The sequence below is a fragment of the Theobroma cacao genome, chromosome 2, assembly GCF_053813885.1.
Source record: "Theobroma cacao isolate CCN51 chromosome 2, ASM5381388v1, whole genome shotgun sequence".
NCBI classification, from domain to species: domain Eukaryota; kingdom Viridiplantae; phylum Streptophyta; class Magnoliopsida; order Malvales; family Malvaceae; genus Theobroma; species Theobroma cacao.
Window position 1 is genome coordinate 12,079,280 of NC_142640.1, and position 25,082 is coordinate 12,104,361.

The 25,082-nt window shown below is 35.6% G+C and overlaps 3 protein-coding genes across 7 annotated transcripts; 2 read left to right on the forward strand and 1 right to left on the reverse strand.

Moving 5' to 3' along the window:
* Nucleotides 1-203: 203 nt before the first annotated feature.
* Nucleotides 204-988, forward strand: LOC18608770 (taximin). Its single transcript, XM_007043627.3, has 2 exons — nucleotides 204-358; nucleotides 643-988. Exons 1-2 carry the CDS (start codon nucleotides 261-263, stop codon nucleotides 764-766), a joined length of 222 nt encoding a protein of 73 aa, XP_007043689.1. The 5' UTR covers nucleotides 204-260; the 3' UTR covers nucleotides 767-988.
* A 4,652-nt stretch (nucleotides 989-5,640) lies between these two features.
* Nucleotides 5,641-8,119, forward strand: LOC18608771 (uncharacterized). Its single transcript, XM_007043628.3, has 3 exons — nucleotides 5,641-6,037; nucleotides 6,436-6,854; nucleotides 7,472-8,119. Exons 1-3 carry the CDS (start codon nucleotides 5,870-5,872, stop codon nucleotides 7,908-7,910), a joined length of 1,026 nt encoding a protein of 341 aa, XP_007043690.3. The 5' UTR covers nucleotides 5,641-5,869; the 3' UTR covers nucleotides 7,911-8,119.
* Nucleotides 8,120-10,762: 2,643 nt separating this feature from the next.
* On the reverse strand, nucleotides 10,763-23,917 carry RLT2 (Homeodomain-like transcriptional regulator). 5 transcript variants are annotated; one of them, XM_088803473.1, is made up of 19 exons: nucleotides 23,299-23,917; nucleotides 22,859-23,019; nucleotides 22,318-22,761; nucleotides 21,476-21,561; nucleotides 20,240-20,668; nucleotides 20,068-20,157; nucleotides 19,824-19,988; nucleotides 19,520-19,742; nucleotides 18,975-19,075; nucleotides 17,905-17,991; nucleotides 17,606-17,758; nucleotides 17,334-17,489; nucleotides 15,912-16,121; nucleotides 15,107-15,802; nucleotides 14,458-15,018; nucleotides 13,681-14,313; nucleotides 13,220-13,324; nucleotides 12,404-12,661; nucleotides 10,763-11,731 (listed from the first exon to the last, which is right to left on the reverse strand). In XM_088803473.1, the coding sequence occupies exons 2-19, from the start codon at nucleotides 22,992-22,994 to the stop codon at nucleotides 10,919-10,921; spliced, it is 5,346 nt and encodes a 1,781-aa protein (XP_088659599.1). In that variant the 5' UTR covers nucleotides 22,995-23,019; nucleotides 23,299-23,917; the 3' UTR covers nucleotides 10,763-10,918. The 5 variants fall into 5 exon arrangements, with proteins under 5 accessions (XP_088659599.1, XP_088659598.1, XP_088659597.1 ...); XM_088803472.1 differs by having other exon boundaries at nucleotides 23,254-23,917; XM_088803471.1 differs by having other exon boundaries at nucleotides 23,114-23,917.
* Between the last annotated feature and the right edge of the window lie 1,165 nt (nucleotides 23,918-25,082).

Sequence of the window (25,082 nt, forward strand, 5' to 3'; positions counted from 1 at the left end):
GATCTCGTAGTTGATTAAATTATGAAACAATAAGGAAGGTTCCGAAACACAATGCCCATTGTACCCAATTGACCTAAAGAAAAGAACACCAACAATAGCGGAAATTCCATACTTCATCAGGGGTACATCAGTCATTTTAAATGGGCGGTAGTTACTTTCCGCGTCTGCCTAGCCGAGTATACGTCTTTTATAGCCCCTCCTCCATCTCAAAAAACAGAAGGAAAATAAGGAAAATATTTTGAAGGAATTTCACAGAGAAAATGGGAGACTGCAGACCATTGGGGTTCCTACTGGGGCTCCCTTTTGCCCTTGTTGCAGTGGTTTTGTCTGTCGTTGGTGCTGTTATCTGGGTTCTTGGGTAAGTCTTCTATATATAATTCTTGAATTCTTTTAGTAGTAGTTCTTGGTGGGGGTTTTCTTCTTATGTCTTTTCTTTGTAACAATCTGCAAACTCTCTTTAAACATACAAGTTTCTTTGATATAAGTATAAAAAAAGGTTTTTGGTTTTAGGGAGAGGCAATGGTCATATTGATCAATAGTCGAAGGTCGTAAAAATTGGATTCTTTTTTTCTTGCTTTTTGACTGGAAAACGTGTTTCTGGTCCTGAATTTCTGATGCTGCGTTGAATCTTGGTAATGACAGGACTATATTAAGCTGCCTATGCCCTTGTTGCATATGCTGTGCTGGACTTGCCAACTTTGCCATGGATCTTATCAAGCTTCCTGTTAAAGTACTTAGATGGTTTATTGATCAAATACCCTGTTGATGTTGCTTCTATTTCTGATATGTCTTGAACAGATTCTTTTTTTATTGTAAGTTTTTTTCCTGTGATCGATCTTAGAGAAATTAGCATTTTTGGTTTTGATATAGTTTGATTTTTAGTATATTATCAGAAAATGTGATTTCCTCTAAACCGTATGAATGCCATTGATTGCATTTATTACTCTTGGACGAATAATAACTTTCAGCATTGATTCTTGATTACAAATGCTTTCTCTTTTGGCGTACGTGTACGATTCTGATTGTGCTACCTTAGTGGGGGTTTCGTTTTCAGATTTATTCCATGGGAACAAAATGATGGCGAATGAGTAAAACATTGCTAGCTTGAACTAGTGCGCACTTTGATCAGTTTTGTAGAGGTGTAGGTTAAAACTTTTAAATTTCTTTTCTACTTTGAGCACTGATCCAAATGGTGCCAATTGTCTAAAGAACTAAAAGGTGGAATGCCTTGCTATAAACTTTAATTTTCCTTTTTGGGGGTAAGTTCAATTTTACAAAGGAATTACTTCATTATTATAATGTCTTTAGGAACATCCCACAACCCAAGTAACTCAAGGCTCCTAAAGGAATTTCCACATTGTTAGCTAGAGGGCCCTGCCAGGCCATCTCTCTACTAAGAATGAACATAAGAGAGGGAGGGTAAATCTACCCAATAGGAAAGGCACATTCCCTGTTTCAATTGAATTACAATCCAATCAGCAGCCTTAGCGGCTTTTCTACTAACACAGCTCCACTTTAAATCTATGAAATTAGTTCCGTCGGTTAACTGCTTTACTTTTCAGTGTAACGTTTAGTAATGTGTCATGATCACTTAAATATTAAAAAGATTCAAAGAGATTTGACTTAATTTTTCAGTGTTCAATCAATCAATGTAATTCAATCCCTTATTATCTAATTTCCGATAAAACATAAAACATGATGTAGTTTCTACTCTGTGTTTGTCTGTATCATTTTAGATCTCAATCTTCTTAACTTATTAATGAAATTTGAAAACTCATTTTTAATCTTCATTCAACTTTGGCCAAAGATTTGATCGAGCTAAGTCATGCCAATAATTATTGGGATATCTCCTTTAAGTCACTTAAGATGACATACCCTTGATCTATTATTCATTTATCTTCACATGGTTCATACTAGACTTAAAGTATACCTTATTTCTACATTAGGACTACCTAAAATAATATCAAAGTATAGCAATCCCCACATAAGATAACATAAGGATTTCAAGTCTACATATCACTTGCACAATTGACACATGAAAATATTTCTATAAACACTTCAATTAGATATTAAATGAAATTACCACGGTAGGTCATATTCAATAAACTTGTTCTTGTGACAAGCATCCATATGTTAGTTTCAAATATCCCAACATACTTGAATCTAGAAAATTGATTGCTTATTTCACAAATAAAAAACATAACATATGTGAGTCTCTCTGCTTATATCAATGTCTTATCTTGATAAAGCATCAACTAAGAATTGTTTAAGAGTAATGCATTGATGTAGTGAGAATTTTATAATTATAACACATTATAATTCCTATGCAAAGCATATTTTCTCCAAAAACTTTATCTTAAAAGTAGTCAACATATGAAAATGTTTAAACTCTTATATAAAGAAAACCTTTTACTATTGTAATGCATTAAATCATGAACAATTAATGTTTTCTACAAAATATTTTCGATTGGTTTACGGGTTTAGGGTTTAGGAGAACCTCTTGGATAACTAACTTATGGTTGGTTGTAGTATAACAATGTTGTTCCCTGTGAGCAATATCTAATCAATATATAGCACTAAGAACACAATAACATTCCCATTAGTCTTATTGTATATGCAAAGATCATCTTCGTTCTTGATGAAATCAAGTTCTTTAATTATTATAATTAAAAAAAGAAAGAATCCTGATTTTATTAATTGCTATACAATAACTAATAAATTGAAAATGATAAAGTGGCTACTATAATAGTGTTTGAAACCTGAGGACGTGTTTCAAATATATATCAAATTAATTCGTTAATTTTTAATGGGGTGATAAATTTAACGAAGCTTAATTTTAGATTGGGAGAGTTAAGCACTAATTAAACATTATTATTTTGGCTGATTAAAATATAACAAGCATTAGGATGTTTTGCAGATGAGCGAGGGAATGATGATGTTTTCGTGATAATTGGTTTCAAATTCAATATCCACCCAAACTTGAAGTTGGTTTCGCCCCTTATATTCTCCGAGACACGAACTCATGCTGTCCAAGGCAACTTTTTTCAAGGCAAGGAACACCTTCATGTTGAATATGGCCCATCCCATCCACAAGCATCATTTCATATCTTTCCCAATAACCATTTTTTACATAATTTTGTCCAAGTTTCGTTACCGTTACTAGGAATTTATATGATAATTTGGTTAATGAAAAAAATGTGTTTTCTTTGCAAATGTCTGCATGCAAATCCTATGCTAAAAGATTTGTTGACAATGTTTTATGTTATACATATTGCAATTAAAAATGGTAAAATTAATTCAAAATTTAAATTTATCTGAACTCAATCTAATTTGATTTCACAAAAAAAAAAATCACTAATTTAAACCAAAATTGATATTGATCTAAAAGGATTCGAATCCCAAACTGTTCCAACCCATATTAACTCGAATTTAAATGATTTGAAATATTAAATCAAAATGACCTAAATTTAAATTTAATACTATAATTTTATTTATTATCTTCTACATATATATTAATTTGATTAAAATTAAAAAAAATATAACACAAACTATTACTCTAATAAAATTTAAGAGATAATAATAATATAAAATCTCTTTCATATTTATTTTAAAATATTAATTTAATTAAAAATAATGCATATATTAGAAACTATTAGTTTATTATTAATTTAAGAAGATAATAAAAATGTAAAGTCTCTTTTCTTTACTTTTATATTTATGACTATTATATAATTTTGATTTGTTTCAATATCTTTGTTGCGATTAAAAGAAGAGTAAAAAACAAATTCTTTCTATTGTTATAATTAAATTCATTTTTTAAATTATTCATCATGCATAAAATATTTTATTTCCATTTGTCCTTTATTTGTTATTCTTAGCAAATAACAAGATAAATAATTAACATATATTTAAAAAAATTTTGAAACAATAAATAATCTATAAACTAGAAAAATAACTAACGATGAAGCCAATTAAATACTACTGGTAGACATATTATACTTTATTATATCTTTAGTAGATACTATATATTATTGATCTTTTAAGTCATAACTATAATTCATGGTGAATCATTAACAATTATGAATGCAACAAAGGGCAATTGATCCAAGTTATTGGAATTTAGTTCATTTCTGACAAGTTTGCAGAGAAGTGAGGCCTCGTAAAAGGGCACGAGGCGGCTAACTTTGAATTAGACTTGGTAATTTTGAACACGATACGTTAACACGACAGAGAAGACACGGGTTAAACAGGTTTTTAGTATAATCTTAACGTGTTTCGTGTCTAATTGTATCTGACACGTTAAGACACAAATTTTCGTGTCTTAACGTATCTGACACGACAAACATATTTAAATACGTTTATTTAATCGTGTTATCGTGTTTAATCGTGTTATTATGTTTAAACGTATATACGTGACACATTTATTAATCTATTAGAAATTAATAGTTAAAAACTATTTTAACTTTATATAACTAATTTTAAATAATTATTTTAATAATTTTTTATTTATTTTATAAAGGATATAATGCTCAACCCTAATTTTTAACTTTTGATGATTATTTGATGTTATTATTATTTTTATTTTATTATAATTATAATTATTTTTATAATTATAGATTTTAAATTTAAATAATAAAATTATATTTAATTGTAAATATTTTTATTTAATCGTGTTAAACATGTTATTAATCATGTCGTGTCGTATATTGACACGTTTAATAAAAATGTTAATTGTGTCGTGTCGTGTTACACATGTATTAAACGTGTATGTGTACATATTTTAAATTTAAGATATAAATATTAAACGTATCGTGTTCGTATTTAACCTTAACGTGTTTCGTGTCTAATCGTATCTAACACGATTACGACACATTAACACAAATTGCCAAGTCTACTTTGAATACAGTGGCAATGGACATAATGCATGCAAAAAGCTCTGCTTTCCAAAATATGGCAAGTGCAAACTGACTTGGGCCGATTCTGTTGATGCAGAGCAGACAAGCGAATGAAGAAATGGGCTAATCACAACTAGTTAATCAAGTTGGAGCTTACTGCTCACTAATTAATCTAATACTTGGGCACATTGTGCAAAGATATCAGTTTTTGTTTTTTTAATTAAAAAAATATATTTAAATTCAACTCTTTAGATTATGAATCATGAACCAATTAATAAATCAAATGTTGAGTGCATACAAAGACACCAATTTACACAATTTTAATTTATTTAAGAGGAATTCGTTTTTAATTCGAATAATACAAAGTTTTCTCCAAAAACAGAAATAAAAAAACATATAAAAATTTATTCGGAATTGCATATATAGAATTTAACATTAGTACGTAACTCATGTACATATAATTGGGTATAAAATAGATCAAGTGATTTAAACTTAATTCTAGTTTTCCGAAGCAGAAAAAAAAAACAAAAAATTACTAGATAATTTTTTTTTGAAAAATTAATTTAAAATGTATGAAGCTATTTTATTATGAACTTTAAAATGTATGATGATTATATTTTAATAGTTTATGAATGGATGCTAGCATGCCTCAGCAATTGAAGGGATTGGGGACCCGTTTCGAATGGGGGGGTGATGAACCATCTTTGTGTAAATACAACCGTAACACTAAACCGTTCCATATCGGTTGGAAGGTGGTTTCTGGAACCTTCAACACCAATCTGAAAGACAGCTTGTCTAAGTAATAAAGGCCACCACAAACCTCAGTCAACAAAAAGATTTGTCCTTTGTGGAAGATCCAATCTTCGTAATCAGAAAAAAAAAAAACCAAGAAAGAAAGAACCATAGAAGAAACAGAAAAGAATAAAATGGAATATACATATTAAGTGAAAGTGAAGAAGAAGAAGGAAGAAGGAATGAGGGGAGTTGATTATTACAAGATACTGCAAGTAGATAGGAATGCGAAAGATGAAGACTTGAAAAAGGCATATAGGAAATTGGTTATGAAATGGCATCCTGATAAGAACCCAAAGAACAAGAAAGAAGCTGAAGCTAAATTCAAGCAAATCGCTGAAGCCTATGAGGTATCAAAGCTTTCACCTTTTCAGCTATTGCACTAAAAGATTCAATCTTTTGTTCTTGTTGTTGGTTTTCTTTTTCGGGGGTATATGCAGTTTTAGCACTACAGTAATTTCTTTTTGAGGATCCACACATTGTTAAGATCTATTCAGCTTCAATTGCTTCAGTTTTGTTAGTTATGATGCGTGTTATCTTCATCAAGTGTTTAAGTTTCATTAAAAGGAGAGGTAGCTCAATTTTTAATTTCTATGGTATTAACCGTCATTAGTCCTCATATGATGATCTGGGTGTTTGTAGTTTTCTCTTTTTTGTGTATATTGAGACTGCCCATGATCAGAATTCTATCTAAGACAATCTGAGTTTTATTGGTTCTTTATTGAAACTATCATGTTCTTTTTGATAGGTGTTAAGTGATCCCCAGAAAAGAGCATTGTATGATAAATACGGTGAAGAGGGTGTAAAAGGTGCAGCGTCACCACCAGAATCTGAAGTGGCTACCTTCTTCTCTACAGGGGATGGACCAACAACGTTCCGATTCAATTCACGGGACGCTGAGGACATGTTTGCGGAGTTATTGAGTTTTTCTAGAACTTTTGGTGGTGGCAGCGGCATGAGAGGCACAAGATTCACTAGTTCACTTTTTGGTGATGACATTTTTGGATATTTTGGTGAAGGAATGGGAGGGGGAGGTGGGCCAATGCACCCAGGTGGTCCAAGAAAAGCACCTCCGATAGAGAATAAGTTGCCTTGTAGCCTTGAAGAGCTATATAAAGGGACTACTAAGAAGATGAAGATCTCTCGAGAGATTGCTGATATCAGTGGGTAAGTCTTTTAGTTTTTTTCTCAATTGGCTTCTGATTTCTGTTTTTGTTGGGAAATACAGTTCTTTCTCTGTAATATGTGAAATTAACTCAGCTACTTGATTTAATCCCTTGATTTCACCTAACACTTTGATGGCTTCTACCTTTGTATATGAATCTTAGGTTGTAATTCTTCTCTATTATTGGATTTTGCTTGTTAGTTGCACACGCATTTTGATTGTGATGACCTAAGGTTGTGTACATCACTTCTGATTAAGGTTCCTATGATAGTGATTTAACCAGCTGATGTAGTTATGTTGTTATGAAGAAGCATGTGCATATAAGGTGTTGGTATTAGTTTGGGGACACAGGATTTTGTGTTTTACATGAATAGGGAGAGATTTATGTATTGTGTTTAAGCTTGTGAAACCAAAAGTCCTGGTCCTCCTGGAGAATAATGTTCTATTTAAAAAATTTTACACCTTGCAACAGAAGATGAAAGCTCATAAAAAGTCTTGGTAGAGCAGTTGTCTCTTGCAATATCTTCTCTGGGGGCTTCCATGTTTTGCATGAATGCGTGATTTATTGATAAAAGGCTTGATATTCGATAATTAACTTGTTCTGTATTTGTGGTTGCAGCAAAACCTCGCAGGTGGAAGAGATTTTAACCTTTGATGTGAAGCCCGGCTGGAAGATAGGTACGAAAATCACATTCAAAGAGAAAGGGAATGAACAGCCAAATGTTATACCTGCAGATATTGTCTTTGTCATTGATGAGAAGCCCCACAGTGTGTTCATCCGGGATGGCAATGACTTGATTGTCACACAAAGGATCTCTCTTGCGGAAGCCTTGACAGGTTATACTGTTCATCTCACTACCCTGGACGGCAGGAACTTAACCATTCCAATCAACAATGTAATTCCTCTAAACCATGAGGAAGTAGTTCCCAGGGAAGGGATGCCGCTCTCAAAAGATCCTACAAAGAGAGGAAACTTGAGAATCAAATTCAACATCAAGTTCCCAACAAGGCTGACAACAGAACAAAAATCTGGAATCAAGAAACTCTTGGGTCCTTGAGACTAATATTGGCGAATTTTCACTTTTGGGTACAAAGGGTGCACTTTTTTTTTTTTTTTTGAAAAGCAATACAAAGGGTGAACTTACTGTGAATACGTAAATTTTAGATGGCTGTGAGATCTTACAGATAGAAGGGAGCAATATTGGTTGGTTTTTTGATTGACTGGGTAGAAAACTTGATTTTGATACTCTTGATTAGAATTGTTGAAGACTCGCCAATCCATTCTACACACTCTGCCTCTGCTTTCTGATGCTGAAAACCCTCCCTCCATCCCAAAACTTCTGACGCCTACTGCTCTTGACACTTGAGCAAAACAATAATTAATTACGCTTAATTATCTTTAATTGGCCACGTTAATGGTCTATGCAAATACTTTACTCTGTTAGTAATTTATTGATTATTTATTTTAGAATCACACTAAGCGAACCTTTTCCAGATATTCTGACAATCTAAGCTAGTCCAAAACCTACGCTCTGCAACGGGAGTTGTTAATCATTAAATTCTGATATATTCTACAAATGTATTGAGTATTAAAAGAAGTAACGTGGAAATAAGTTTTTTATACTTGAGATATGGAAATGGTGAAATAATGAATTATTATATAGAAGTTACATGATCATAGTGTCACCTTTAGTTCTTAAGAAAAAATAAATTTGGGTATTTAAATCTCACATCGTGCTAGTAAGAGATCTTGAAATATTTATAAACGTATGTGTTATATATCTTATTAGGTTAGTCTTTTATAGTAAAAGTAATAATCTCATGATAAGTGATATCAAAATAAATTCAATTTAATCTCGACTCATGCCAAACACCTCCAAAGGGAAGGCACGCAAGGTGACCAACGGAGCAAACCCAACTTAATCTCAACCCAGGTCGAACACCTCCAAATGAGAGGTAGAGAAGGTGACCAACGGCTACGAGAGCATCGTTATATTGGGTAAAAATGTTGTTGCAAACACTTCAAAAGAAGTAGATAAGGTGGGAAGAATGACATTTTAAATGCCTTAAAAGAAATAGGCAAGGTGTTTCAATCCAACGTTGGATTAAGTACTGAGAAAAAAAAGTAATGTAGTGCATTAATGGTGCAAAATGTTTATATGATGTTGATATGATATGTGCAAAAACCTGTGCAGTATGCTTTGATTCTGTACACCCATTTGTCCAAAAAATTGGAGTTGAGATTGGTCTAAGCTAAGACACTGTAAAAAGCTACAATTTGGAATTGCAGTTAATTCGTATATATGATATGACAAAAATATCAAAGCTGCATCCTATATTTACAGATCAAATACTTGAGTCCACTACATGCAGCAAAAAGTTTCCTGTTTCCTCAAAGCATGTTAATCAGCTTTATTTCTCTTGGAAAGGTTGAATGCTGTAAAAACAGCCAATGCTAATTATGGGTGGGATGAAGGATTACTTACAAAGACGGTAAAATTATTAGTGGTGTCAGTGATGTACTAAAGTTAGAGGTTTTTTAGCTGGTGACTCTTCCGGGAATAGGTGTTGCAGTACTTGCGCCAAATTCGGTTGGTTTTGAGATGAATTGCCGTGAAGACTCCCTTGGACGTTTCCAGATACTTCACACGAAGCTTATATTTCCAGAATCTAGGGATTTGGTAGCACATTTATACCATGAATTTCATGAGAGGTTTAAGGAGCACACACTTATCTAATTCGCCAATCAATACAGAATTGGTGCTCCAACCACCGTCGGCAAATGCACTGAATGTCAATCGTCATCATCTGTTTGTAGCCTCAAATGGTTAAGAATAAGCAGGTGTTAGTTTTGTTTTGCATATCATAAAGAATTGTGTTCATGAGAATGAATAATATTATATTACATAATTGTTGAGTACCATAGATAAGTAGATTGCTCTCCATGTTTTGGATCTAGACGCCACAGACCACAAAAAGCAGACATGTTCAATCTTCTTCTGCGAAGAGTAAACAGAATATGATGAGAGAAGCGTTATGAACTCTCCTCGTATCATCAACAAGCTTAATAACTTACAAGACACTTGGAAGGAAACAAATCATAAAGCATCAATCCATCGGCAAACAGAGCAAGCTAGTCCTAACATAGACATCACAATCAAAGCAGCCCAGTCTGACAAGGAGGACATGCAAATCCAAAAGCCCAGCACAAGGCCTGAGAACTGAAATTGTCGGACAAGAAGCGTAAACAAAACCTTATACTTGAGTATTTGATACATTAATTAATATATAATATCTTATTTAAAAAATAAAATTCGAATATCTGTTTCTCTTGCTATAATATATAAACAAGACCCTGAATCATTGTTTCCAGAGATAAGGCAAGCCTAGTTGGTTTGACCAAAATGAAAAGTAGCTTTCAGCATCATGTTGACAAGATCCTTGTCAAACCCAAAAAGCACAACGTCGACGTGCTTGAGGTGAAGCCTACCTTGCCGATTTCTGTAACTTTTGAAGAGGATGACAAACAAGCATACCAAAGGAGCAAAACAGAGCTAACCAAAATTACAAACAAAACGAGGGATAGGAAAAGGAAACGGAAAGCTTACATCTCCTCTACTTGTCCATGAAATGCTAATTTAACTTTCTCGGTCGTGTACAACAACGGTTGAGGTTTATTCTAATAAGATCAAGTTTTATCGTCTTACTGTAAAATTCACCTCACTGATATAGCTAAAATCACTATTTACAAAAGATTATTTCCCAAACACTCCTTTTAAGTTAAAAAAAAAACATAAACACTCCTTTTAAGTTGCAGATATTAATTTCTTCCCAGGCTTTCCGGTCCCAAAAACCAAATAAAAGCCCACAAGAAACCCTAATGAAAACAGGGGGCTCAGAGGATGAAATACTGGTCACAAGCTAATTTAAAAGCCATTCATTTATATTATATTTCTAGTATTGTGGAGGTGCTTTACACAGTTACCAATCCTCCATAAAACCACAGTTTAAATACAGCAAGTGATGCGCCATCGAACAAGTCCTCTCAGCATTTGCAGCAAGTCCTTCACTCACTGAAATCTGAAGATGCTTCTGTTGAATACCCGTATTGCTTTACATATGGGTCTGAGTCCTCCGGATCATCTCCATTCCTGATTTCCTCCTCATCTGAGTTCTCATTTATGTACCCTCCAACAATAAAATTCCCTTGCTCCCCTTCTGCAATGTCATCTCGCTCTTCGCCATCATCATCTTCATCACCGTCTATATTGTACTCACTTCCCTCCATCACATCATCAGCTTTGCCATTGAAACCCCCTGCATAGTCTTCGCCTGCCAGATAATCATATTCATCTCCTGTTGCTTGACCATTTTCATCATTGTATTCAGATCTTTCAGAGCTGCTAGCGTTATCAGCAGTCCTCACTTTTAACCTAGTTACTTCGTCTCCATTCCAGGTATTTGTCGCCAAATTTCTAGATGATTTCTCCATGATTTCCTTGGGGTTCTCTCTTTCACCAGCAATCTCAACCATTCTCTTTGCTGGTTTTGGCCTACTTCTGGCGCTACGACGACCACGCTTACGCCCACCCCGGCCACGTGATCGAGACTTCCATCCCAGTACTGGCACTAATCCCTCATTGTCTGTAGTCGTAATTCTCTTGCCGAATTCAGATCTTGAACCAGTAGGCCTTCTCTGAGATCTTCCACCACGTGTCACACCGCGGCCCCTTCCACGACCTCGTCCACGGCCAGAACCAGAAAATCCTATCCCTACATCAACCCAGCTTGCTTCTTGTAGATATTCAACTCGGTTCGTGGTTTGCATTCTCTCATGATCTTGATTGTTCTTCACAACAGCATCTTTTGATGGAAACTTCTTGAAAGAAAAAAACAGAAACAGTAAAAAAATTAATTACTTGGAAATAAAAAATAGTATATATTATTTCAAACCAGGAGTTTTGATTAAGAGTCCAGGTCATTGGCAAATAGTAGGCGTGAAACCATGACTAACACCCTCCACACCAAACTCTTCAAGATAAAGCATAAAAATGATGCTTCCGTGGCAATCTCTTGGAAGTTAAATTGAGGTACTCATGGTAAGAGGCTAAGAGCCAAGGACCACAAAACCCCAAACCAGAAGTTTTCCCTTAAGATAGGAAAAATGAAAGAACTTTACTTTATCCTGACTTTCTGCTTATTATTGAAATTGCTGTGGGATCTCAATACATGAGTGAGGATATCAAATACGGGACTAGTAAAAACTCATAAGAACCAGCTGGGTTTAACTCAGGTCTTCGAGGGTGATGGGTTTCCTAACTTGGTTAGATGCACCAACCATTGAGTTAAATGCTCATGTGCGGTTTAGGTAGAAATTCCAAGTAGCCATAATGCCTTTCTTGTACCAAAGGAAAAATGTATACTCATAACAAAGCATCCTCCCAATGCCCACCCATAGCAAAAGGAATCTCATCTTCTTTCTCTTTCTTTGGATTAGTATTTCTGCTTTATATATCCAGGACTTATTCACAGTATAAAAAGAAGTGCTCACCATACATTCCCCAGCTCCCTTGTGAGTCTCTGCCCTCTGTTTAAGAGTGTAAGAGATAGCTGCATCAAATTCAATAAGCCTCAGAGCCACGGCAGCTGTTGTTTTTGGAATCCATGGAAGTACAGGGACTGTTTCAAGATTGGTAGAATCATCACCAACACCTCCCGACAGAATAGATGGAGACAACAATTCACGTGTAGTCTCAAAATTTGAGGACAAATAATCCCTCGTAATGGAACTTTCCAGCAGTGTCAGAACCTGAAGAGGGCACAAGACTTGAGTAATCCAATTTCTTAACAAAAATGAAGGACTGGGAAAGAAACAAAAAGCATCCCAGTTGATTCATCATGTGTTCAGAAAAGTAGCAAGCACCACAAAGGCACATTATTACCTAGGTAACATGGAAGCTATGCTTGCATACTACTGAAGCCATTAAGTAGATGGAAAACAGTTGCCAAGATCCTAGGTATTTTCAATTTGCTTAAGTAAGCCTGCATTAAATTAAAGAAACAACAATTGTCCGCTTCCAGTCCAACTTACTTTTCCCCTCTAATTTCCTCCTAGCTCTATGTTCCTTTCCCTTCTATTTGGCTTCTTCTCTTTCCTTTCTAAGTCATGTCTAATTCTTATCTCACTTTTGAATCTTCTCAGATTCCCTGAACTGATCCATTATCCATTTCAAAGACGATGAAACTAATGTCATGCATAGCAACAGATACATAATGTCCACTCCTCTTTAAAGATTATGAGCCAATAACAGTGAGGAATGTTTTAAAGTTCAGATATGATTAACACATGAAACCTCAGCACACAAACCTGAAGAAGCTCTTCTGCTGTTGTTGAGGAGTACAGCTTCATACCCCAGAAATTTCGATAGCCCTCAGTCCAAGCAGATTGAAGAGCTTCAAATGGAATAGAAACCTGCCAATTGATAAAGCCGACAGCCATAAGCCACATACAACATTGGATAAAACATAAAGATATTAAGTCATAGCTTATGGTGATTACAGCAATCAAAAAGTTCACCTTCTATGAATCAAATATACTGTCCAAAAAGAGCACAACATTCTAGAATAAATAATATAAAGCTTTCGAAATTAGGAGGGACACCCTACCATTTGTAACCTATGCTCACCTTTTTATCATGTTGTTGAGTTCAAGCTACTACCTAGGTCAGAAGCCCCATATTAATTCTTTTTACTGACCCAAAATTCCCTCCCTCTTCATAACGTTTTCGCTTCAAATCTAAGGAGGGGAGTAAAGAAGAAGGCACTCACCTCAACCAAAGCTAACTGAAGTTTAGTTAATCTTATTCTCAGAGGAGAAATGACTAGACCATCCAAAGCAAACCCAGGACCCAATTGCAGTTTCTTTGCACACTGAGCCACATGTTCAGAAAAATTTAACATGCTTCGAGAGGCAATGTCGGTCCTATGGCAAGAAGGGCAGTGATTATCTTCAAAAAAATAAATATTGAAGCAGGAATCACACACACCCAGCAGCTGCTTGCACCTTCTCCTCCCATACTTTGTGGCACAAAATGACGACAAACTAAAACACTCTTTCCACATCCACTTCTCAAAATCTCGATATCTCTTCAGGGCATCATTTTTCTCTATTTCATTCCTGCAAAGCTCAATTGAAAAAGATGTTGATGTCTCCGACATATCAGAATCAGATCCACTTACAGTACTACTAGGACTTTCAAAAGAGACATTCCAATCAGGGCCTGAAGCCATTTCATTGGCTTCTTTCTTAATGGTGTCTCCGTTCTGCCTCTCCATATTGACGTGCAGCTTATTCCTCCTAACAGCTTCCTTAAAGGACATCTCAATCTTCTGCAACATTGCATGCAAGTGGGATTCCCTAACCCCACGCACATCCAAAGAGGACAATAGAGTATCAAAACCCTGCATACATAGAGGAAAAATTTAGGAAACTGAGCACAAAAAAGCAACTAACATATGTCAGGAATCATAACATGCTCCATGCATGAAAAAAAAAAGCATACAACAGTGTCAGAATTTAAAAGCCGTTGAGGATAAAACTGCTACCTCTTCAGTATCAATGAGTCTCCAACGACCATCAAGTAACTCAACAAAGATCCTGCCACAGCCAGGATCATTCCAAGATGCAGAAGTAATAAACCGCCAGTATCGATTGTGTCTACGATCTTGACCAAGAGGCAATGATCTATATACATACATCTCTTCTGCCTTGTGACCAATGTAAGATTTTAGCTGTGAACGTGATCTTTCAGCTGCACATCCTGGTTGCGGATATTGGAGATTATCTGGTCCAATAGAGAAATCTTGTATTGGCATGTTCCCTTCAGAAGGCACATTGTTTAGATAATTCTGATCATTTTGTGGATTGTTTAAGCATTCTTGCTGCACAACAAGATCAACAGATGATTCATTATTTTTTCTGTCACTAATGATCTGTGGGCTTTGCCTACATTCAGCCGAGGACATCATAAGGCTAGGCTCCATCTTATTCCCCATATGTGATGAAAAATTTGTCCTCAATACAAACTCTTCTTTCATGCGACGTTTATCCAGTTGTGCCTCAGCCCACATTTGCTTCTTTAAAGCATTTGCTGCCTCTAGGCGTTCCTGAAAGCAATTTTCAATTTAGAATATAAAAAGAAAAGTAATCAAACAGAACTTTATTAGGTTGCTCAATAAAAAATGAAAAGGCCACCTCGAGAACAACACGAATAGAGTTTCCTTCAATTGCTATGGAAATCAAAGCAATAAGTGCATTAAGGCGCTCCTCAACACTTAGATCAGAGTAATCCCCTTCCATAAGTCCTTGAACCCATGGTTCACCAAGCTTGCTTTCATCAATTTCCGTGTCTTCAAGACCAGCATTGGCAGCACCGTTACAAATTCCAGCAGCATCCATTGATTGCTCAACAGGGGCATCGATATATTTTACCTCATCAAGACCTCCAGCAGTCGGTGATGACAAAGCCTTACATACATTCCTAACTTCACCTTGTGGGGTTTCCAGAATCTCACAAATCTCCTTTTCATTTCCCAAGATAGTTTTCGCATCACAACTGCTACTTCCCTCAGAATTGAGCATCTCTTTCTTTGGATTTATTTCAGCACCCAAATCATCAACCTCAAGATCCTCTGCTATATCACTTTCAGAATCTTCATCTCTCTCAGCACCCTCAGCATCTTCTCCTACAAATCCACTTTTCAATACTCGGATTCTTTCCCTGGCTGCAGAAAGAATTGCCTCAGCATCAGCTGGGTCCTTCCGATATGGAGAACGCACACAGTATGTTGAAGGAGCTGTTCTCTCGAAGAGTTTTGTATCCCTTGACAAAGCAGCAGCAATAGAAGCTTCTGGGGTCTTGCTTGTTGTAAGATCCCTCAATCCAGATTTCTTAGATTAATGCACAGAATAGGGAAAAAAATGAATGTAAGAAAAAGAGGTAAAAGGAGTTCAGTCTAGAGCAGCATCCAAGAACTGCATAGTCACCAACCTAGCTTACCTGGATCTTCTCTGCAACTTCCAATATTGTCAGGCCATCGCTATCCTCAAGAGAGAGAACATGAAATGCTGCAAATTTAACAGTTCCAGGTGTCAAGCGATGCCTAGATCTACGTGGATTAGAGAAACCCCTTTCTTGCATTATAGCAACAGCATTTTCAGCAGCTGCCCCATTTCGCAAATTAGTAATTATGTCTTCACCATCATTACCCTACACTGACACTTAAGAAAGATTAACAATTCTGCACAAAAATGAAAAATCAAAGTGGACAAATTCAAGCTCACAGACTGAACATCATAATTTAAGGTATTATCATCAAAGATGCACTACCATAAACTATGCCCACAAGAGTAAGACTTTTCTTTGGTAACAAGAAAATTGATATGTTCACAGGCTTCATTTTGTTCAAACTGCTTTAGCTAGGTCTTAGCTTAAAATTATCAAATGAAGAATTTGAAGAAAATCATGTTCAGTACTAATAAACTCAAGACATATATGAATGTTTACCAAGAAAAGAGAGACATCTCAAACAAAAGGAAATAAAGATTAGACAAACTATAGTGCATTAGAAGTAAAACAATATACTGGGCAGAGAAATCTTCAGAATAACAACATTCTGCTCACTAAATGCTATGTACAACAGTTTTACTCAAAAGAAATATATGACCAACTACTTCAGGATAAGGCACACTCTTTTCATCTGCATTCCACAAATAGGCACATAAATGGATAACATATTCAATAAACCAAGGTATCTTACCCACATTGCCATTGTTAATTATATTTCCAGAGGCAAACCAGTTTCTATATGTACCTAGAGAGAAATACCCTAGCTTTAACCTTGTTTATCAACTAATAACTCACATTAACCAACCCAATCAAAGAATACTAGTTGAGATCACAAAAGACTTGGTTTTATCATCTGTTTTCCTGATCTATCCACCATGCAGCTAAACAATGATATTGTTGAGAGAAATACATGATTCAATACTTCAGCACTCGGAACTCCATAGATAAGCAAAATTTCAAGGTAATTAACATTTTTTTCTTAGAGCCGTTCACAACTTGATTCACTTAACTAACAAATAGGAGATGCCCAAAACAAGTGGCATCCTGACGTAAAAGATTTTCCTTTCTACCCCAAAATCAAAACTGTTTGCCACAAAAGTCAACTATGTATAACATTCTTATCAAGTAAACCACATAAAAATGTGATACAAGTAGTACTTATTAAATTCTGTAGCATAATCTAATTACATTTAGAAGTCAAGACTACATAACCTGCAAAGCCAATGGCACTTTAGTTAAAATAGAATAATAACTAAATTTTATGGTTCCATATGAAAACGCAGATGACTTCTCTACCAGGAAGATAACCAACAATAAAAAAAAAACCACAATACCAAATGAAAAAGACTGCACCTCATTTTCATCTCGAAGATATGCCTGTTCAATATTTCGTTTTTTCAACTGTGGCCCAAACCCGGCAGACAGAGCAAATTGCCGCAAAATTTCAGGCCATGTCAACATATTTAAATGGCCCTGCCAGCTGCGTATATCAAAACCCCAAGCATATGCCTGATACATAATGCACCACAGGAAAGGAAGGGTAGAAATTTAACAGATGTGAAGAAACAATCCTAACCATAAACTATATATATATAGCAGTAACAGCCAAATGTAGAATACCTTACCCCTTCAACAATCTGCAGATGCCCACCTCCAGGATTAGCAGCATTATTTTGACTTGCTCCCAGCCCAGTGGAGGGTGTTCGTGCAACATCCTCAATATCTTTGATAATAGATCTCAGAAGAGCAACATGTATCTCACCCAACAATCTTGGATCCTGAAACATCCAAGAGAAAGAAGTGCAGATCCATACGAAAGAAGATAAAATAAAGTGGAGCTCAGCTCCTAATAAATTTAAATCAATAACAAGATATCATCAAGAAGGAGAAAAGAACCAAAAAATAGGGAAAAAAGACAACTTACATAATCATGGAAAGCTTGTACAAGCTCATCCAGAGTAAAAGGCCAAAGTCCAACAACATCTGCAAAGGTAATTAAGAACCTCCAGACCTAAAATTATAAGTCACATTACAAACCCTTCATAAAGATAGAAGACAATGCATAGCCATTGATTTTAAATTGCAGCCTAAAGACATGTTTTGAAAGCATGTACATAATTTCAAACTGAACATAAGAAAACAAGGCCAACAACTATCGTCAAATTTTTACATTTAATCACAAATAGGACAGAGTTCAGACCAAAATACCAAGGGAAAGGAACCCCAATCCTTACTAAGATTACACATTTCATGAAAATGTAAATAATAATGCTCGTGAATGCATCTGATATAAAAGCTGGTTCTCAGATGGTCACACTGTAACAAGAAAAAGTGGAAGTTCAAGGCAGAAAACAGACAATTAATTACTTTTGACAACTAAGGCGTCATTTGGTAACATTACCAATTTTTTTTCCTTTATGTTTTTTTATTTTCAAAAGTTTTGTTTTCAGTTTCTAATTTGAGGAAACATATTTGGTTATAAAGTAGTAGTTGCAAGATGGGGCAACAAAATAGTGTGGTATCGCTGGTTAGACAAGTCTTGGGTTCAAGTCTTCTCATCAGCAACTTTTTCTCTTTGAATACTTTTTGACAATTAGAGGAGAAACTGTTCATGCAAGAGGGTACCGTTCAGCAGCAGCGAACAGTGTCCAGATCGTAAAATTTGTATCCAAATTGTTGGAAACATGATTCTTTTTTTTTTTTTTTTTTTGCTTCCAATTTCCAACAACTTTGAAACATTGTCTTTCTTTTCGGTTTCACCAAAAATGGAAAACACGCAAGCAAACATACTGTTTTTGCCATTTCCAAAAAATGAAAAAAAAAACAGAAAACAGGATGCAAAAACCAAAAGAGCTGTATGATTTGTTTTCATTATTTCTATTAATAGTCATTGAATAATACGTGATACATTAATAAAATCAAACAAGAAACAAATGGATTGTAACTTCTGGAGGACAAAATCAATGTCAATGTGAACAACTACTCAAAGCTCACCATGAGAAGGTTCCCAATACTCTCCTCAGAACTGTTCCATGGTTCAATTGAGAAGGATCTCTTCAATTGCACTCCTTTCGGAGGGAACACACACAGCTTATCTAAAACAGGCAAAAAGAAAATAATATAAAACAGTTGAGGCTAAAAATTTATACCATACCAAGCAAGCTCAAAATATAAACAGGCAGTCAAGATCAAAACCAGGCATATTAGTGCCACAAAATTTGCGTACAATATAGACTAAAAGTATATAAAAAAAAAAATTGGCAAATTGTAATAGTCCCTATTCAGACTATACAGACAGACCCCATGCTTGCAAAAATGCATGCATATGAGATTATTAGTTCGATAAGGCAATCATAATTGTCAGAAAAAAAAAAGTGAATTAATTGGAAGAATTGCGAATCAAATTAGTAATCTTCTTCCTCTAAAGATATGACTAACAGCAAAATAACCTTTACTAAAACAATAGAAGCATAGACCTCAGAAGGAACCATCTAAAAGATAGAAGAATATGGCAAAAGAGGTATCCAAAAATAACCTACCTCTAAATATATCAAGATTTTGCAAAATTTCAAAGTCAAGTGACAGTGTTGAAGATAGCCCTTTGCTTGATGCAGCTAATTCCATGAGTTCCAACCGTTCATCCTCAATCAGTTCCATTGATTCTTTAGCAAGTTTACGAGCAATAGCTCTCTCATTAGCAGCTTTAAGCCTTGCTGCCTCCTTTTCTTTACGCAATTCTTCCTTTTGCCGCATTCTCTCGGCCTGAGTACATAAGACATAATTATGTCCTCAACCCATATGCTAAAGTTCGGAAAAACTTAAACAATAAGCTCCAATACTTACTCTAATAGATTCCTTCATCAAGAACTTCTCCCTACGCTCTAGTTCACGCCTCTGCTCTCTCTGGTATCTCTCCTCCTCCCTTTGCTTTTCACGTAGTAGCCTCTCCTCTTCCTTCCGCCTTTCACGGTCATGTCTCTCCATTTCTTTTCTTATTTGCTCTTCTCGCTTAATATTCAAAGAAAATATCAGTACATAACTTATAAAACTCACAGACCAAAAGAAGGGGTAAGATAGTAAGCCCAACCTTTCGCCTCAATATATCCTGTTTTTCAAGCTCCTTTCGAATCCTTTTCTCATGGGCTTCAACTTCTCTTGCTATTCTTGCCTCTTCACTCTACAAAACGTAGATAAAGATTCATGAGATACCATTCAATGATTAAAAACCATGTGATACTTAATTGCAAATCACAGTACACCTTGCGCTTCCTCTCCATTCGCAAAGCATCCTCATCAAGATTGACCCTCCTGTCAGATGACACAAATGGGCTTTCCAATGCAGAAATTGGGTGAGCACCAATAATAGCATCAACAGTAGTATTTGTTAAAGAGTTCTTTCGTGAACAATTATCATACTCTCCTGAAGCAGTAGGTAAAAGGTGCCCCTGCCTGCTTTGCTGAGGCAAAAGATTCAGATTAGGCATCTGACCTGAAAAACCATATCCAGAAGGTACTTTTTCATTCCCATGCACAAATGAACAGCCAGTAGATAATGATGAGGCCCTGGCATGTGGATCATCAGTAGGTGAACCATAGTGGTAGGATAGGGCAACTCTTTCATATGTTTCAGTTCTAACAGATGGCTGCTCTGGAAGAAACTGATATTCATGAACAGCCCTCACAGAACCCTGAGGATGAAACAGTTTCAGTTAATTTCTTATTACTAGACTTAATTTTGATACAAGGAATATAAAGTTTTCTACATTGGTCTACAGATGATGCTTACCAAAACAAATAATCAGAGTGTAAATAATGCAGGTTAAAAAATGAAGAATGAATGGAAAGAGCTGTTTCTATTTAGTCCATTCAATTTCATTTTACTAAATACTCAAGTATTTAACAGCCATATAACATTCACCATATGAAAGCACCTAACAGACAATTTAAGACTGGCCATCTAATATGCTTTCTATCTGGTATTGGTGTAGCAGAAACTCTAAATATTCCAATCATAAGATACAGAGTAGATGGATGAGCGTGGAAATCGGGCAGGTTGAAAATTTGAGGAATAAATGAAAAGAGCTGTTTCTAATTAGTCCATTCAACTTCATTATACCAATAAACAAGTATTTATCAGCCATATGAAAGCACCTAACAGACAATTTAAGAGTCGCCATCCAATATCTTTTCTATCGGGTATCAGTGCAGCAGAAAATAAAATATACTAATCATATGATACAGAAAAGATGAATGAGTTTAAAGCCCCCCAATTTACCCAAGGTCTAGTTAAGAAATAGAGCAATTATATATATATTCCCATTTTATAGTTTTCCTTGGTGCCAGTAAAACTAACCAACCTAAAGTGGCAGGCATTAATCAAAAGCATGTAAAGCAAAAAGCACTAAAAAAACTCTTACAAAGGAGAAAAAATCAGGATGAGACATCTTCACAATTTTTCCCTACCCATGCTGGGTGTGAAGTGAATGAAATCTAACCTTGACTGCTTTTGTATCAAGTCGCTCATATATTTTGGTCTCAAAAGGCTGTCCTGGTTGTTTCTGCTGCACTGCTGTTGATGCTCCTAGCAAAACATCAAAACATTTAATTAGAAGAGTACCCTTAGCACTCAATGCTGGTTGATGTGAAGCCAAAAGAGAACAGTTACATACACCAAAGCCAAGGACAGTATATTAAATGTTAGGTATGTGGCTATAACATCAAGTCAGAGGTTTTGAGAAAAAATGGAATCAATTCAGGAAGAATAGAAAAACAAACCACTGAAGCATAAGATTCAAAACTAAACTGTTACTTCTGTAGAGACTGCACTTTTGGTGACTCAATATATGCATACAGTTTAGATCAAGCTTACAATGTTGATGAGAAGACCATTCCTTCTTCAACCTTATGGTGCTAAGCCACTGCATCCTATATTTGCACACATGCAGTAACTGTTTTTACTGGTAAGACCAGTAGCGGACTTAGCCTAAAGAAGTTTCAACCTTTTCTTCAAGAAGAAAAAAGGATAATATAAAAATAAGCATTCATCACTCACAGATAATTCTTCTGTGTGAAGAATTCCTAACTTCATGTTACCCACCTCCTCTGCAAACTGTTAACATGTTACAAAAACCTAGTGGCAGATGTTACATGTTTTTAAGTAAGTTGAAATCCAACCAAACAAGCTTTAAAATTAGCTTTAAAGTACTACTGTCAAAATCTAACAAGTTATCAGTACATGATCCGTATCAAAAATTCTTATCAAACGCATAATTAAGCTAAATTTCAACAACTACATTCACATTGTTTGAGCAAGGGGTGAGCAGTTTCAACTACTTGCCTATTGGCGCGCCAAATGCACCAGGTGGCAAAGGATCAAACTCCATCCCAAGCATAGGACCGTCATCCCTTATAGGCTCACCCAGCTGTAATTCCACAAATGTTATAGCCCGAAGCTCCAGCTCCGCCATCGAGTGAGTCATCTCATAGTACCTTGGAACAGCCATTCCGGGTATTGGAACCGCCCTTCTCAGGTGCAGCCCAGGCCCGAACAAACTGGACACATCTGATCCATGCTCATTTTCCGCCTCACCACCTCCCATTTCCTCTCCCGCTACTCCAACGACTTGAGCTGGCAACGAAGAATCCTTCCTCCGCCGCTTCACCGGCGGCGCCTTCCTATCCTTGAGCCGGCGATGGCAGAACCACATCTGTAGCTGCCTATCCGAAAGGCCCAATTGCACCGATAATTCCGCCCGTGTAGCTTCAGACGGGTACATTTCCACTAAAACAGCACGGAATTAGAAAATGTTGTAACAAATTAACCGCAAAAAGAAAAAACACCATAGAAAGAGAGAAGTGAATGAGAAAGTGTAACAGACTGGCATATGTTTTCTCTAGAATTTCAAGCTGAGAAGCAGTCTTCATTTTCCGCTTGACTTTTGTTTCTCCTTCCGGTGGCTTCTTCTTCTCTCCTTCCGAACTACCTCCGCCGCCACTAACACCACCACTGTCCATTTCTCGAGATCAAAGTAAAAAATCCCTAGAAATTCAACAACAAAGCTGAAATTGAGTTTCTCACTCTCTAAAACACTGAAAATGAGATCATCAAAGAGCTTCAAAAGCAAGAAAATCACCGAATTTTTATCGAAAAAAATAAAATCGAGACGAAGAAGAAGAAAACAGGCAGATTCTCTCTCTAAAACTAGGGATTGAAAGTGCTGTAGATTTGACAAAAATATATAAGAAAAAAAATAATTAAATCAAACATTACAACCGCAAAGTCATTCTCTCTTTAAAAGAAAAGCGTATCGTATCGTACAAAAGTTTCTCTCTCCAACAATCCATGTTGTATTGGTGAATGTGTGATTGAGATGTGCGGTGATATTTGGGGAATAACAATTCCAAATAATAATAATGAATGAATAAGATAATAGCGTTAGTCGTGTCGCGGATGAAAATAATAATGAAAGATTGTTGAGGAAAATATAAATAATAGTAGTCGTAATAAAAACAAGAAAGAGTAAAGGATGAGAAATTAGATTCGGAGAAAAGGGAAATCGAGGAACAAAGCAACAACGATGAACAGTCTCTCTCTCTCTAATCGTGATCGATCCCATTGTTGTTTTCTTCTTCCTTTCTTTTTTTTTTTTTCCTGTTTTTCCTTTTTTTGGAGATTTTTTTTATAATAAATTAATAAAAAGAGAAGAGGGAGAGGGAGGGGAGGTTTGGTAATTGTCAGATGATACTTTTTGTTTTTGGGTTTTTCAATTTCAAAAAATGGGAGAGTGAATGTGTATATGTATATATATATATCATATGAAAGGGTTGATTCACGAATTAGGCTACGCGCGCTGTTTCTCAGTTTTTTTTTTTTTTTTGTTGCCTCTCAAAATGGAGAAACGGGGAAGAGCATAGTGAGTGAGGAGTTGGCCTTTGGTGGGGGGGTTTTATTGGGATTACGGGGTGGATTACAGAGTAACGACACAGTCACACATAGCATCTAATCTAATCCAAAGCCACTTCTTTCGCTGTTCTTCGGTCGTTCGCCAAGACTTGATATTCTCGAGCCACAGTGTCAGCGCGTCACCACGCCCTTTTTATAAATCAACGAACTTTTTGACCCTTTTAAAGCATCACATTGAACCCGTTGTCGGATAAGCCATTGCATTATGCAAAAAGTGTCATATCATTCTTTACTCTTTTATTTATTTCGATTCAACCTTCCTTCGAATTATTAGTTTGTACCAAAGAAATCGAATCTGAATAAAAACTAATCAAAGGTTATCACGTTGTCGATTTTATGAGAATCTTATGTGTGTCGAGATTTTAAGATATGGGTTTTATTATTTGATGCTGTTGTGTTCAATTGCTTGGACAATTTTTTTTTTCTGTTCATTCTTTTGTTGTATTTCTTAGCTGGGTGGCTATGGTGCTCATACGTGTACACGAGCAAACGAGCTCCAAAGGGCTTTAGGAGAAAGTGAAAAAAGGCTCGCAAAGGAGAACAATTTCCTTACAAGGGACCTTTTCAATGTAAAAAGGACTAGTGAAACACTGAGCAACGTTGAAAATGACATCGCAAACCTAGTTGCTAGCTTTGAAGATGATGAGTTGCTTGACCACTTGGTCGAGCTAAGGATTGAAGTGGAATAATGTCTCAAAACAAAAATTAAAAATTAAAGCAAAATGCCTATAGGCAACAAACAAATATGTAGGTGGTGCTTAATTCTGTTTTATTTTTGGTCTTTTATGGGGTTATATCTCGGTTCTAGTGGAGTACATCTTTCGGCATTGCCATAGTCCTAATATTGATTTGCTAGACAGTTTTCAATGAACCATTGTTTAAACATTTTAATATTATATTATCAGCAAAAATATGATTCACTGCTCTGCCTTAATGTTTCATTTAAATTATGTTTCAATATCATACTTCTGATATGCCTTTTTTTCAAATTTAAAATCCAAATCTTTGTGGCTTTTTGTTCTTAGAACTAAGCATAATCTACATCCCTAACAGCCCAACATATAAGTAGTTCTACTATAATATTACATTAACAAAGTAAAGTTGCAATTGAAGTTCATATAACTTTCCACATATAAAAA